Source organism: Impatiens glandulifera, chromosome 6 (assembly GCF_907164915.1).
Source record: "Impatiens glandulifera chromosome 6, dImpGla2.1, whole genome shotgun sequence".
Classification (NCBI taxonomy): Eukaryota; Viridiplantae; Streptophyta; class Magnoliopsida; order Ericales; family Balsaminaceae; genus Impatiens; species Impatiens glandulifera.
The window spans coordinates 34,568,349-34,584,345 of NC_061867.1; the positions used below are offsets into that span (position 1 = coordinate 34,568,349).

General features: G+C 28.2%; 2 protein-coding genes across 2 annotated transcripts; both read right to left on the bottom strand.

Annotated features, from left to right (window-relative positions):
* Positions 1-1,830: 1,830 nt before the first annotated feature.
* LOC124943542 (agamous-like MADS-box protein AGL62) lies at positions 1,831-2,499 on the bottom strand. The gene has a single exon (XM_047484040.1). The coding sequence runs from the start codon at positions 2,497-2,499 to the stop codon at positions 1,831-1,833; it is 669 nt and encodes a 222-aa protein (XP_047339996.1).
* A 2,009-nt stretch (positions 2,500-4,508) lies between these two features.
* LOC124943543 (zinc finger BED domain-containing protein RICESLEEPER 2-like) lies at positions 4,509-6,939 on the bottom strand. The gene is made up of 4 exons (XM_047484041.1): positions 6,490-6,939; positions 6,065-6,132; positions 4,892-5,963; positions 4,509-4,517 (listed from the first exon to the last, which is right to left on the bottom strand). Exons 1-4 carry the CDS (start codon positions 6,937-6,939, stop codon positions 4,509-4,511), a joined length of 1,599 nt encoding a protein of 532 aa, XP_047339997.1.
* Between the last annotated feature and the right edge of the window lie 9,058 nt (positions 6,940-15,997).

Consider the following 15,997-nt stretch of genomic DNA (forward strand, 5'->3'; position numbering starts at 1 on the left):
AATCAAATATAACCCAATGGAAGAATGTAACACATGTCAAAAACAAATATCATCATATGCAACAGTTCAATCACTAATAGTAAAGCATAGAACCAAATAGGTGAGGATGCAACGTGAATATAATCGCTCGTATTCGAGAAATATAGATTGATGTTATAAAGTAGAGTAAGAATAGTCAAAGAGGAAACTCATAATAAAATTCAAATTTTAAAACTGTAAATCTTGTATGTTTTTGTTGTTTGTTAATGTAATATTTGTTTGTTTCCTATCAGATACTCTAAGGTCGTTGTTTGTCATCTTTTAATCAAAGTTATGACTAACTAGCTTTTATTTTGACGATCTTTCTCAATTTTGGGTTTTTTAATGAAATTGCGTTAAACGTTTTTTAAAATATTGTAACGAAAGTGGAGCGAATGACGTGTGAAAGTGATTAGGATTGATGACTAGATCTTCTTTAATATATTTATTTATCTCTCCTCCTTTCATTAATAATTTCTCTATGTTCTCTTCATTTATATTTTTTTCTCTTTTTATCTATTAATTTATAATTTTATATTTAAATTAATTAATATATATATATATATATTTAAAAGTAATAATTGTAAAAATTAATAAATATATATAAAAAAGAATAAGAAGTTAAATATGAATATGATTGATTTTTTAATTTAATTAATTTTTTACGATTAATAGTTAATTAATTTATTTATGTATTTTTAATATAAATAATATTAAGGAGAACGAATAAATTAAATTAATAAAATATATAAATGCACCTATTTTTTAAAATATATATTAAATTATAAATATAAATATATATAAAATAAAAAGTAAATATATATATTCATAATTTGAATTATTTCTCTTAAAAAATATTCATATTAAATTATTATTTCTCTAAAAAAATAAAAGTCTCGTTTTATTCTTGTTTAATTTTCTTATAAGATATATATTAAAATTCACTTTCTAAATAATATTATAACTTTCCTTTTTATATAACGTTTCTTTGTATATATATGATGAAGATGAGTAATTTGAATTTTATTTATTATAAATATTAATAATTTGTATTTTAAGTTAAAATTACAAATTTATTTTTTTCAATTTTAAATTAAGTAAATATTTATAATATTTTATAATAAAATTAAAGAGGGGAAAATATTAAATAATTTATTTAAATAAAAAAGAATTAAGAGAGAGAAATTATTAAATGCAGTTTTGTGACATGTACAATTTAAAATGAAAGAGAGAGAAAAATTGATACGCGTCCTATTTATTAGGTGACATATACAATGCCACATCATTGACTGCCTCATTCGCTACAATTTTTTTCGCTCACTCTATCATTACTCTTTTCATTAACTATTTTCTTAGTTATCAGCTAGTCTAAAGAATTGTAATAATAATAATATAATAATATATTATAATTCTCTTTCCTATATTTATTTTTATATTCTAATAACAATATTATATTATATAAATATTTTTTAATAATACTTTCTTAATAAATTTATCATCTTGAATTACTATATATTTGTTTAATCTTCTAGGAGAAGTTTGGAAAAGATTCATTTTAAAAACATTTCTAATATTACTGGATTTTATGTAATTTTTTCTTCTTAAATAATTAAAAGATATGTAATTATTACAAAATAAAATATATGAAACATTCATAATATCAATCAAAACATTTTAAAAAATTACAAAAAAATTGACCAACATAATAAAAATTGTTAAAAATTCAAAATCTTAAACAAACATGAATAATGAAACTACTATCCTTGTTTTGATACAACTGATCAAAGATGAAGTAACCCAGTTTGACATCTATCAATAATATCCACCGCTCCCACTCAAATGAGGGCCCGTTGGACTTGGAGTTGGACCACAAAAAATAGGATCATCGCCATCCATAACATCTGGAGTGCTTTGATCTCCCATGGTGCCGACTTCGGGGATATTACCATTGAAACTACCTTCACCACCATTAAATGAGCTACTAGAAGCAAATATATTAGAAACTTCATATATATTCTGACTAACAAGGGCCTTCATATTCTCCAATGATCTTTTTATCATCTCAAGTTGTTGATATGACATATTCTCTATAGATCCCTCCCACCATCTTTGTTCCCTCCCAGCTTGTAAGGTTTGAATTATTACTTTTCCACGTTGTTTTTCGATCTCCAACTGCTCTTGAACATGCATGATTTGATTATTCATTTCAGTCACATTTGACAATGGTTTATCCTCCACAAGTTGTTGGGTCTCACTGGAAATCCCCGTCGAAGAGGATGAGTCATGAGTACCCAAAAAACGATTTATAATCTCATCTACAGTTTGGTGACCAAAAGTAAATACTTTCTTACCCAGAGAGAATACCATAACTAACATCTGAACTCCACGGAGAGTGGTGAGTTCACAGCATTTCTTGAATACTCTAGTTCTTCTCTTTGGCAATGACACCTGAATGTTACTCTCCTTCTGTATTTTAGTCATTGTGATTCTTTAATTATGCAAGAAAGATATACATTTGTATATATATGTACTGAAGGGGTCTATTTATATATTTAAGTATTGAAGTTTGACACACCCTAATGCCCTATACTTGTGTGAGATAATTTTTATCAACTTTTATAGTCTTTTATGGAAAAATATCATATCTCAATTATTTTATATAATTATTATTATTTACTAAATCCATGCACAATTTAGATTTTTTACTTTATATAGCAAAATTCATTAGTTATATACTTTTTTTTATTATACATTAATGAAAATTTTAATAATATTGCTTCCACTATTTATGTTAAAAAAAATATATTAATTGTGTTACATAAAAATTTATTTTTATCACTACAAAAAACTGTGAATTTACAACAAGTGCCCAACAAAAAATTTTGCATTAAAAACTGACTTTAACAATTATTTTAACATTAGCTTGGAATTTTGCAACAAAATTTGATAGACCCTTAAACATTGCAAATATTCAATTGCAGATTTATATTAGTGTTTATAATAATTGTTTCAACATCATTTCCACTAAATCCAATTTAATGCAGAAAATCTATTTTTTCTAAAACTGTAACTAACAAGGGTTAATATATATTTAAATAAGTTTTGCAATATATGTTATATTAATAAGTCTGTTGTTTTACAATAGAAATTTCATTAAGATGAATTTATTAAATAATAAAAATATATTCCTCATAAATTGTAATAACTTTTAAAATTATGAACTGCAATATCTTTCGTAATATCCAATATAACCAATATATGAAAATTAAACAATAAACTTTGCATCTTTTTATGAAAAATATTGTAAACACTAAAAATCTACACTTCATTCTTTAATATTAAGATAATTATTTTGAATTATTTTGAAATAAATAATATCAAAATAATTAATCCCATGGCTCAAAACTTATTTAAAATAATTAATAATTGTGCTAATTAATTAAATTAATTAAGAGTTAAAGGTCAAAATAAAAATATAAAATTATTTGGGAAAAATGTTATACTTATAATATCTCAAAATAATTTTAGAAAAATTAAAGGACAAAAATAAATAATTTTGATGAATTGTTGTATCCATTTTATCTAAAGAAAATTATTTATTTTAAATCCTAAACATACACAAAAATAAAATAAAATAAATTGGTAAAATAATTGTCATATGAATTTTAATATTTTGTGTATTTGGAAAGATTAAAATTAAATTCAAAAGTGTGAAAGAAAAATCAATTTCAAATAAATCCTTAAGGTTTTAAAATAAAAAATAAATGTGTAATTGGGTGTAGCCAAAAACATACGAATTCAAGGCAGTAGGAACTGTGTCCATCGGATGGATGCTTGAATCCAATACAATGCGCTAGAAAGCTCCGCGTAGCCCATTGTAGGGGAAGGGAGTGTGTGCCGAGGACCATTGGATCAACTAATGAGACATCAACCCGTTAGTAGAAAACGCCCAGACACTAACAACGTCAAGACGAAACGCCAAAATACGCCTAAAACGACATCGTTTTGGCCTTTAATCGCATTTCTTATCTCGATGCCGCGAAGATAAGGATGAAAAGTCATGTTGATTTTCGATTTTTGGAACTCTGTCATTGGTCCACCAAATCAACTCATTCAATGCTCAAAATGACACCCTACGATGGTGATCATATTCCCTACAACTAGGGATGAAAACGAGTCGAGTCGAGCTCGAGCTCGAGCTCGAAAAAATTTCAACGGCTCGAACTCGAGCTCGATCGAGTATCAAAATTAAAGCTCGAGCTCGAACTCGAACTCAAAACAAGTACTCGAGCTCGACTCGAACTCGACTCGATTAGCTTGAATTTTACCGAGCTCAAGAGCTCGTCTTGAGCTCGACTCGATTAGTTCGATTTATAGCTCGAGCTCGAACTCGACTCGAAACATACAAAATTAAAACATATCAACTAAATAGTTTCACACTTTCAATATATCAAAAGATCACAACAAAATGAATAAACATGTAGAATTATTCATTTCACCTAAAACATAAACATTCCATCAAAATCAAATAGAACACACAACATTACACATTAAAACATTCAACTTAAAACATAACCATTCTAACTAAAAATATCTAAAATCCAAAGTCCAAACATACAATATATTAAATTAGTCCAACATAAAACAACCAAACTTACTTAATCAAAACTCCAAAGTTCCCAACATTCCAAAGTCCAAACTTACTTAATCCAAACTTCCAAAGTCCAAACTAAAAAATAACACCTTATTTGGATTCCGGAAGACAAATTTCTTGATAAGTTTTATCTCTCTGAAAAAAACAATATATAGTTAAATTAATGTTCAAATAATAATATATATTAACGTAAAATAAAAAATATTAAATTTCACTTACCCTCGTATTTTTTTTCACTCCATGCAAATGTCGAAGCCAATCTCCTCCACATAGAAGAACTTGCACCGTCTCTGGGGAAAGTGATGAACGATAAGAATCAATGACCCTCGTCCCAGCACTTAATGTTGCTTCGGAAGCTACCGAACTTACTGGAATAGCTAAAATATCAGCGGCCATTTTTGATAACACTGGATATTGTAGTTTATTCATTTTCCACCAATCTAAACATGAAAAATCTTTAGGAATTTCACTCTTCTTCAAACAACCCTTTTCGAGATAGTCTAATAATTCAGATTTTGAAGGCTCTGAAGTGTCAATTTCCGCACAATAAGCATCAAAGTCATCCCAATTGGAGGAAGAATCACGTTGAGTCGTATTAGAATTGGAAGAGCCAATATTTTCCAAATGGAATGAACGAGAAATCCTTTCACAAGCATTTTCAGCAACATAGACATCATAAAGGCTAACAAGAGCATCTTTAACCTTACAAATATTTCTTTGGACATCACCATGGGAATAAAGTTTTGGAAAACAAAACTCAACTGCTAACATTTTTTTGGTTGGATCAAGAACTGCAGCTAAAGCCATCAACAAATTGCACTCACCCCAATACTTGTCAAATTTTGTCTTCATTTTCAAAACCAATTCTTTAATAAAAGAATCCTCATCATTCACATGCCCATCCAAGGTAGATTTTATTTTTTGAACTTCTTGAAGAAACAAATTAGAAGTGGGATATTCACTACCTGAAATGATGTGTGTTGCTGTCCAAAATTTTTTTAACAGTGAGCAAATTTTCCGTGCCTTCACCCAACCTTCTTCTGAAGGGCAACAATCATAGAAAGGATCGCGTTCATTGAACATTTTGAAAGCTTCTTTAAATTTGAGTTCACAACTTAACATCTCAAATGTAGAGTTCCATCTTGTTTTGCAATCACGAATCAATTTCTGATCTTTTAACTGCAATTGTTGCACACACTCATCAAATTGTACACGCCTTGCCTCTGAGCGATTAACATATTTCACGCCTTCTCGAATATCACCAATTATATCTTCAATCACCCTAATCCATCTTGAACACATAAGTTTAATATATGTGCACAACAACGCACATGGAATAGATTTCCATCACATGGAAATGTTCTAGACCTTCGAATGGTATCTTTCATATACCGAATAGCTACATCATTATTAGAAGCATTGTCAACAGTAATTGTTACAAATTTATTCTCAATACCCCACTATGTCATACATTTAAAAATAGCATCAGAAATCTGAAGACCCCCTCTTGGTGGTGGAATATTTGCAAAACTTAGAACCCTTTTTTGTAACTTCCAAGAAAAATCAATCCAATGGCCTGTAATAACCATGTATTCAATTTTTTGATTTTTTGATTTCCAACAATCAGTTGTCAAACTGATTGTATGAACACTTTCCAAAAGTTTTTTCAACTTATTTTTTTCAATCTCAAAAATCTTAACGCAATCTGCCTTGCATGTAACTCTACTAATTTTTTTCCATTCTGGCATCCCTCGTTTCATCATCAAATTAAATCCTTCCTCATCTAAAATGGTGAATGGATGTTCATGCATCATAACCCAATTAGCAGATGCCTCTCTCATTTGTTCCATATCAAATTTTCCAGTATGTAAATAAGGGAGAGAATTTGAACCTGAGTCACTTGGCAAATAGTTTAGCTTCATTTGTCGTTCGGCTTCTCTCAAATTTATCTTCTTTTTTATGCAGTTTGTACTGTGTCGCAAAAGACTTGTTGTAGACCCTTTGCATATTGATAAAAAAGAAGAGCAATGCTTGCACTTTGCCTTTTTACTTCCATCCGCCACTGTAACAGATTCAAAATCATTCCAAACACTTGAAGTTTTTCTTTTTTTATTGATACGAAAACCTTCTTTCTCATGTTCTTCTGGATCTTGATTTTTTTGTGATTCTTCCCCAGCATGCGAAACAATTGTTTCATCTTGTTGAAGTTCATCACCAATTTCATTGCTCTCAATTTCATCTACAGCTGCTACACCATCTACGGACATAATTAATCTAAAAGCCACCAAAAAAATCATAATATATGATGAGTTAGAATTATATCATATGACAAGTACGTAATGCAAAAACATACTTTCTAACTGTAAATATAAACGAAGCAGCATGAGAGATTACTTGTTGAAAGACCGAATATCTGTAAAATGAACCTCACGAATGGTGTAAAGATTCTTATCTGCGTAATATTAGAAAATTTCATTAAATGCAGTATTACAGACCTTTGATTTGGGACAGTATTACAGTATTACAGAAGTGGTCTTTAGGGATTTAGGTATTACAGAGTACAGACTTAAATGCAGTATTACAGTATTCATATTAGCAAGATTCCTAAATGCAGATATTAAATTGAAGAGAATCTAGTTCTTTGTTGACAGATCGGAAGTATAACATATCGAATCTATGCAAGATCGAAAGAGAATAAAGAAGAAATTGAAATGAAAATAAAAAAGGGGAAAACGATGAAAACCTTTCGGTGCTTTGCATTGAGCTCCTTGGTGACGTTTGCTTTCTCGTTTGATGAAAACCTAGTTCTTTGTTGGCGGCTGTCCGAATGAACTATGGAGGAGAAGAGGTTAGGGATTTTGGAGGAGAAAGGTTAGGGTTAGGAATTTTGGACTTTGGAGGAGAACTAGAGAAGAATAAAGAGGGAGGGTGCCCGTTAGGGATTTAGCCATTTAGGGTATAAATTTATATTTTATATTTTAATACTCATATTTTATATTTAATTAAAGTATTACAATTTTTTATATTATAAAAAGTAAATATAAAATATAAAATATAAAATATAAAATATAAAATATAAAATATAAAATATAAAATATAAAATATAAAATATAAAATATAAAATATAAAATATAAAATATAAAATATAAAATATAAAATATAAAATATAAAATATAAAATATAAAATATAAAATATAAAATATAAAATATAAAATATAAAATATAAAATATAAATTAAAAAATATATATAAAATATAAAATATAAATTAAAAAATATATATAAAATATAAAATATAAATTAAATATAAAATATATTAATATAAATTATATATATTCGAGTAGTTCGTCGAGTACTCGAGCCGAGTATATAACTACTCGAACTCGGCTCGATTATATAACGAGTCGAGCTCGAGCATGCTCAAGCTCGAGTTTGACCGAGCTCGAGTCGAGCTTTGACCGAGTTACTCGCGAGCAGCTCACGAGCAACTCGTCTCATTTTCAGCCCTACCTACAACCATAGGCCTCATTACGGCCTATTATGGAGACTGCAAGCCAAGAACAATCAAAAGTTATTAATGAATTTTAGCTGATTCAGGCCATTAGGCTTCTCCAACCGGCTTAAGAGTAGTATAAATACCATCCTTAAGTCATTCCAAAGAAAACCTACTAGCAATGTATCCTTAAATAAAAGAAAATCAAAATTCACCATTAAAGCTTCAAATCTTCGGATTTTTTGAAATTTCTATTTAAGGCCTTAAAACTTGGATCTTTGCATCTAGAAAGCTTTCATAAAGATCAAGGAGTGTTCTCCAATCCTTGGTAAAGTTCCAATCAACTTCTAATTTATTCTTACAATTTGAATTTTTTATATTTCAAGTTGAATAAGCTTGTATGCTTGTTGTTTATTGTGTTTTATTGTTGAGAATTCAAACATAGACAGTTGTCGATCGAATCACAACCCAGAAAACATCCCAACATGTTTGTTATGATGTTGAGCAACTATTTGGATTATGTTTGATCAATCCCGATTATTTTTTATCAAAATCAAATTTTCTAAGTAAATAAAAATTTTGAGTTATCGATTTAGTCAAAATGAACATTTCGTATTTTTATTTTGGTACCAATCAAGTGTATGTAGTATAAAGAAGCTATTGAATAGCTCCTTTCACTTTAAAATAGCTTTAAAATAAAAAAACGATATTTTATCACAAATTGATCATCATCTAGGTCAATCCATACCATGAGATGATGATCAAAATGTTCTTGGGAGCTATGTGAAACTACCCAAACTCTAAGATCAAAGAATCAGAGCTAAAAATTGAATTTTACAAATTGAATTCTTGCGTTCTTGAGGACCGAGACTTGTTAGTCGAGGACCAAGATCAAGGACCGATAAAAATAAGTTAGGACCAAGACGTAGGATCAGTGTTCTTAAGTTAGGACCAAGACCTAGGACCGATGTTCTTGAGCTAGGACCGAAAAATCCGATCAAGGACTCTTACATAGGAAGAGAGGTCTGACCTATGATTCAGACTCTCAGGACTCACGGTCGAGAAATTCAAATCTATGACTAAGAATCTTAAACCCGAGACCGAGAGCTCCCAAGTTATCATCCGCAATAGGTTCCAGCATCCAAATATTGATGTTTAAATATTTTAGATAACCCTAAACCTAAAAGAATGATTAGGACATGATGTGTAATTTGCTAAAACTCAAAACGTTATATAATCGATTTTTAAAGGTCAACTTTATAAGTAGAAACTATTTTTAAAATGGGTACATAGGATGAAGTGCGAAAGATCTTTCCCAAGTATCACCAAACTTTGAACCAAATGAAACTCTGGTGCAAAATATGTTTGTACACGTACACATTTTTATTGATTTTTCTAAAATCAATTGGCGACTCTCTTTTTAAATAAATAATATATTCTTAAATTAATTATGTTTAATTAATTAAAATTATATTTCATAAAAAAATCAAATCATCATTTGATTATAGTAAATCCCTAAATTATTAAAATTTGAATAAAATTAATTATTTTTACATAATTGATTTTTAAAACTGCCATGTACTATTAAAAATATTTTTAAAATAATGATTTATTTTAAAAGATCTGAGGCACGAAACCAATGTTGAATCCATCGAATCTCGAGTCACCCGGGGTATGTATTTCCACATGTCCACAACACGTACTAAGCTACAAGATTCTCGAGGGTTACAAGTATATTCAACAAAAACTAAAATACATTCACTATCCATATGAAATATATATTCAGAAAAACCGACAAAACATACATTCTCTATATGAAACGTACATTAAAAAAAAGTGTATTATTTATAAAATTACGCAATGCAATACTCTTTGCAATAACTTAATAAATTTCATAATGCAATACTCTTTATAATATATATTTATAATTTGCATAATCAATTACAAATTTGTCTGCAATTCGATTTGCATTATTTAGTTTAGAATTCTATTTATATTACCTAATTTATATTTTCGTATATTATAGCATTATCATTTGCATTATACTTATGTAATTGATCTGCAATTTTTTTTGCATTGTCACTACTAAAATTATATTATTGATAATACCGCATTTATTCTCACAATTACCTTATTTACAACTTTGTATTTTTATTAACAATAACTTATACAACTTCATTTGCATTATTTGAAATGCACGATTTGTATAATTCTATATAATCTATTTTAACAGTTGCATTAAATTTGCATAATTTTTTCAACTTTTTGCGCATCATTTTAAAAACTAATATTACAATTAAATTGAATTCAATTCTAAATGATTCTCTATATATAAATAATAATTAATTCTTAGTAAACTAAAAGAATTCATTATAAATTTACAAATTAAATTCATCAAGTACTAATGTTCCAAAAATATGAAAAAAATGTCATGTTTTACACAAAATGACATTTCTAAATAGCTCTAAATTATGTTTCACTCCATCTTCATTTCTGTAAACTTATATACATTCAACAAAATTATTAATTATATTTACTATATATTTTGTATAATATATTTTGTATAATGAACAATGTACAATTCTGATTTTCAGACAGATTTGGCAACCCAAGACCCATCCCGCCTATCGTGGTGTATTCTCCAACAGTATTTGACAATATTATACAACTCATATATTGGACATAAAACTAAATCACTTGAAAACTGACTAAATAAATTTCATAAAATAATAACTTATTAATTAAACGATATTAAACATGAAACTAAATCACTTGACAACATTAAAGAACTCATATATTGGACATAAAATTAAATTACTTGAAAACTTACTAAATAAATTACATGAAAAACTAACATATTAATTACACAGAATTAAACATGAAACTAAATCACTTTGACAATTTTAAAGAACTCATTTGTTGGATATAAAACTAAAACTTACTAAATAAATTGCATAAAATACTAACTTATTAATTAGACAACATTAAAAATAAAACTAAATCACTTGACATAATTAAAGACCTCATATATTGGACAAAAAAATAAATCAATTGAAAATTTACTAAATAAATTGCATAAAACACTAATATATTAATTAGACAATATTAAACATAATCTTACAAAATAACTATATTATTTTTTTTCATCTATCAATTAATTATTCAAACCAATAATTCAACATACTTAAATCTTTATGATTATAACTAAGATTAATAGTATTTCATAGTAATATCATACTCTTGCATTTGAATATGAAGTATATTGACTCGCTACGCAAATACACATCTGACTTTATTTCAAATAATATGGTTTATTGCCTAAAAATAAAGAGTTTACCGTTCTGTGGGTGTCCCCTGGATCTCGAAAATAAGGATTTGATTCTAAGACTGGATTCAATGTATCTAGGATTTTAGAGAAGTTTTATGCCTTGTGTGAGTGATGTCGTTTTTCCTATCTAGCCTAGCTCAATAATGGAGAGAATTCCCTTAATTGGAATCTCAAGCATGATTCTTCACTTGTATCAAGATCAAAGAGATTATTCGATGCCATCTTCATTACTTCCCTAAGAAAGAGGTTATTCGTGTTTAGTCTAGTCCTCTTCTCATGTGCAAAAGTTTATCGATCCTTTTTGAGTCAGATGTGGCATTGCTGATTCAAGAGCTAACCTTCTTCATTAACCTTCCGGAGTTATAATGTTTGGGCTCATTTGTTGCCTTAACTTGTTCCATAATGTTAGAATACCGTTAAAATTTTGAATTAAAGACTGTACTTGGGTTTGAATAACAATTTACTCTTGAACCAGTTCAACTTGATTGGATTCTAACACTTTAATTCTCTTGTTGTTCTACATATCCTACCTTACCTTTATCAACTTCTTCTTTTAAATTAGTTAAAGTCCTGAAATAAAAATAAACTTAGATACTTTATTGACAAAAAAAAAAGGTTTTATAACTTGGTTGATGTTTGTGTTTTATTAGATTTTTTTAATAATAAACTCAATTCTACATTTTAAAATTATTTAATAAATTAATAAAATAGATATTTAAAAATTATGTCAACTCGCATATTTAATTTCATGAATATGTATATTTTAAATTTTTATTATTTATGAATAATAAATATTTAAATAAGATATAACATTAATATCACAAATCCAATAGTAATAATTTGAAGACTCTAAATCCTCAATAAAGTAATGTTAATTAAATTAAAATTAGATAAATAAATAAATATAATTTAATCTTGTAACTCATATTATAATATATATAATGAATATTATTTTCAATTATTCACACCACAATTGCCAAACAAATTAGAACCAAAGTCAAAAGCTTAATATTTTAAAGTAATAAAAAAAACAATATAATATATATCATGTACAACATACAAGGCATGCTTTCTTTAATAAACAATTAAAACATATCCAAATTCACAAGAGCTTAGAAATTTTTGAAAAGGGAGTAACTTTTTTTATAAGATTTTTGTCTTCAAAAATATTCCATATTGTGTTATTAAAGTTTGAAACTGAATATATAAAATTCATAACTTTCATTCTCAACTAAAATAAAAAAATTAATTAAAAAAATATATCATATGAAAAACAAAACTATTACTTATGGATACTTCAATTGTGAATGCTCTTATTTGATCATAATCAGTAATCTTAGTTTCATATATTAAAAAATAGAATAATTATGGGGAAATGAAAGATTTACAGTAAATGAAAGATTTATAGTAAATGATGTGTTATTATACCCAGTCACCTAAAAATAATACACACAAAATTTGTTATTTTTTAATTATAAACAATACATGTTACCCTAAAAATATTTATTATTTTCTCTCTCTTTAATCACTAGTGAAAATGTGATCTTTATCGACAGATGATACCAACAAAAATATATATATATATATATCAGTAAAAGTCCTGACAGAAAGAAACATTTCGTTATTAAAAAAATATCTCGAAAGGTTTCTAAATCTTTTGTCAATAAGAATTTTTACCGAAAAATGTATATACATCTTTCGGTATTGACATCATCCAAAAAACATAAATTAATTCTAAGTGTTGAAAGAGGCAACTACCAAAAAAATTATATATACCTTCCGGTATTGGCCTCATCCCAAAAATACGAAAATAATTTTATGTGTTGGAAGAGGTGAATACCGAAAAATGTATATATATCTTTCGGTATTGGTTGTTCCCCAAAAACACGAAAATGATTTTAAGTGTTGGAAGAGGTGAATACCGAAAGATGTATATACATCTTTCGATATTGGCTCTTCCCCAAAAACACAAAAATAATTCTAAGTGTTGGAAGAGGTTCATACCGAAATATTATATCAATACTTTTGGCTTTGCCTCTTCCACAAAAATCTATAGTTAAGGTCATTACCGAAAGATATTTAACATATCTCTCAGCATTCCACATAAAAACCAATAGATTAGCAAATCTTTTGGTTATAGCCTTCTCTACTAATTGATTTTTCACAATCTTAGTTTGTCTAAAATCCAAAGCACATCAAGTGTGTGTTATTTTCTAAGTATATGGACTGTTTTTAATTTTATAAGTGTATATGATTGTGTTTGATTATATATAAAAAAGTGTGTAATATGTATGTTTGTGTTTAATGATAATTAGGATGTGTGTAGTTTTTTTATTATAAGATGTGTTGGAATTGTGTATAATTTTAAAACTATATAAATGTGTGTTCATGTTTTAAATATATAAAATGTGTTAAATTAATGTTGTTCAAGCTAAGAAAGTGAAAAAACAAAGTTAAGTCCAATACTGAGAGATATATTAAATATATTTCGGTTTTAAGGGGAATGTCGAAAGACATACCAATATCTCTTGGTATTTTCCCTCATATCTAAGTGCTTGGAAGAGGTAAATACCGAAAGATATGGGTATATCTTTCGGTATTCTCCTTAAATACCGAAAGATATTTAACATATCTCTTGGTATTGGAATTATTTATTTGTTAAACTAAATGGTGTTTTACTTACTAATTAGTTAGTATAATCTTTTAAGCTAATCAGGTGTGTGTTATTATTTTTTGGAAAAATGGTTAAAACTATTTCATTAAAATCCCAAAATTGGGAGGGTCAAGAATCAAAGATAGACAAATTCTAGCTATGATTAAAGGATAAAAATCAAACGACCTTAAAGAACTTAATTAGTAGCAAACAAACATACAAACAGATATTATAAACATAGATTATAAACTGTAACAAGTCATTATCCCAATCAGGATTTTTATTTTCTTACTAATTTGTTGTATCAACATGTTGTCTTCCTCTTCTTTATGTCCTTCCTCTTCCCCTTCATCTTCCTTTTATAATGAAAGAGGGATGAACTGAATAGATTGATGAATAATGTTTATTCTTATTTAGATTTCTTTTCTTTATATGAACCTGTTCTGATTTGATAGAAATAATTATTTTTCAGGATTACTGTGCTCTTCACCTTGTTATTCTCAACTTGAATTACTAGATCATTCTCTTCATTTTCTTCAACTTCATCTTTGGAATCCTTAGCAACTTTGGATTCCTCTGTATCAACCTTAGAATTCTCTTCTTCCTCTTGATTAGTCTGATTATATTCTTCTCTGTTTTTATCAGCAACCACTTCAACATGATTTGATTATAAATCCTCAACTATCTCTTTAACATGATTGGGTTGAGGTTTCACCTCCTTCTTCATACTACTTTCTTCTTATACTTAATTTTTTTATCTTTTGTTTCTTGTTCTTTAACCACATTTTTCTCTTTTATTAGGCACCTTTGTTTCATTTTCCTACATCTTTACTTTCTGACCTTTATGAATTTTCTGATCTTCTTCCTTAGACAAATCACATTTTGGGCTTGCATGTTGGAAGGTTTTGTAGAAAAAGCATTTGTTTGGCTTCCACTCTGAAAGGATCGGCGGCACCAATAGAGACAAGGGTCTGGCTATTGAAGACGGTTTCAGATAAAACGTTTGATAGAAATCTTGTTAGGGATTTAAATAACTTTCTATTCTTTACAAATCCTTGAAAACTCTTGAACGATTCAAGTGCGGAAACGTGTGCTCAGGTTTGAAGCTAAGAACCAAAGAAGGAGAAGATGACAGAATGTAAATGACACAAATAGCTGTTTATAGATGTTCGGAGCAAAACTCTCCTACATCACCCCTTTTTCCAACCACCGGAAGGCTTCTATATACTTTTCTTAGAATCAAATACAGTTACACGGCTAGCTCACTGTTGAATAGAACATACTATTTTAAACTTACAATATATTAAAGAATATCACTCAGTTAGACAATAATTTGATTCTATCTCTCTCTCTTGATGTAAACAGTAAAACAAGAAAGCAATTCGTGAGTTCGTTCGTGTATCATCTTGTATGTTCTTGTGTAATCCAGCACTTCTTCCGTTGTCCTTGAGGATCTTTAAATAGAGAGTAGGTACCAACGGTCGAATCTTCTATAATGACACGTGGCGAATACCCATTGGAGAGCCTCCATAGTACACAGGTACAGCAGACTCTGAGCACCATGATCGTGGCCGTACCAATCTGATAGTGCGCTGAATATTCTTTTAGGATTTTCCTACAAGAAACAAGTAGTGGGAAGAATATCTGCTTACATGGCATTGGTTCATTGATTGCAACTGGTTGTCGTACTAATCTGTACGGAATAGTGGAGCAAGAGTAGTAAACAACTAGTTGATCATGGGTAGACAGATGCTAGCTTCAAGCAACTGCTTAAGCTTGGCATTAGATGCGCTTCAATTAGACTGACAAGTCTAATGAAGTTAGACGCCCCCGTCTAATATTAGGATCTATTA

Excerpts from the sequence above, each read along its gene's own strand:
- LOC124943543 (XM_047484041.1), bottom strand. The coding sequence starts at position 6,939 with ATGTCCGTAGATGGTGTAGCAGCTGTAGATGAAATTGAGAGCAATGAA. Across the intron at positions 6,133-6,489 it reads GAGAGGCATCTGCTAATTGG|TGGGGTATTGAGAATAAATT; the intron begins GTTATGATGCAT and ends TGTATGACATAG. Across the intron at positions 5,964-6,064 it reads AATAATGATGTAGCTATTCG|ATGGATTAGGGTGATTGAAG; the intron begins GTATATGAAAGA and ends TATGTGTTCAAG.
- LOC124943542 (XM_047484040.1), bottom strand. The coding sequence starts at position 2,499 with ATGACTAAAATACAGAAGGAGAGTAACATTCAGGTGTCATTGCCAAAG.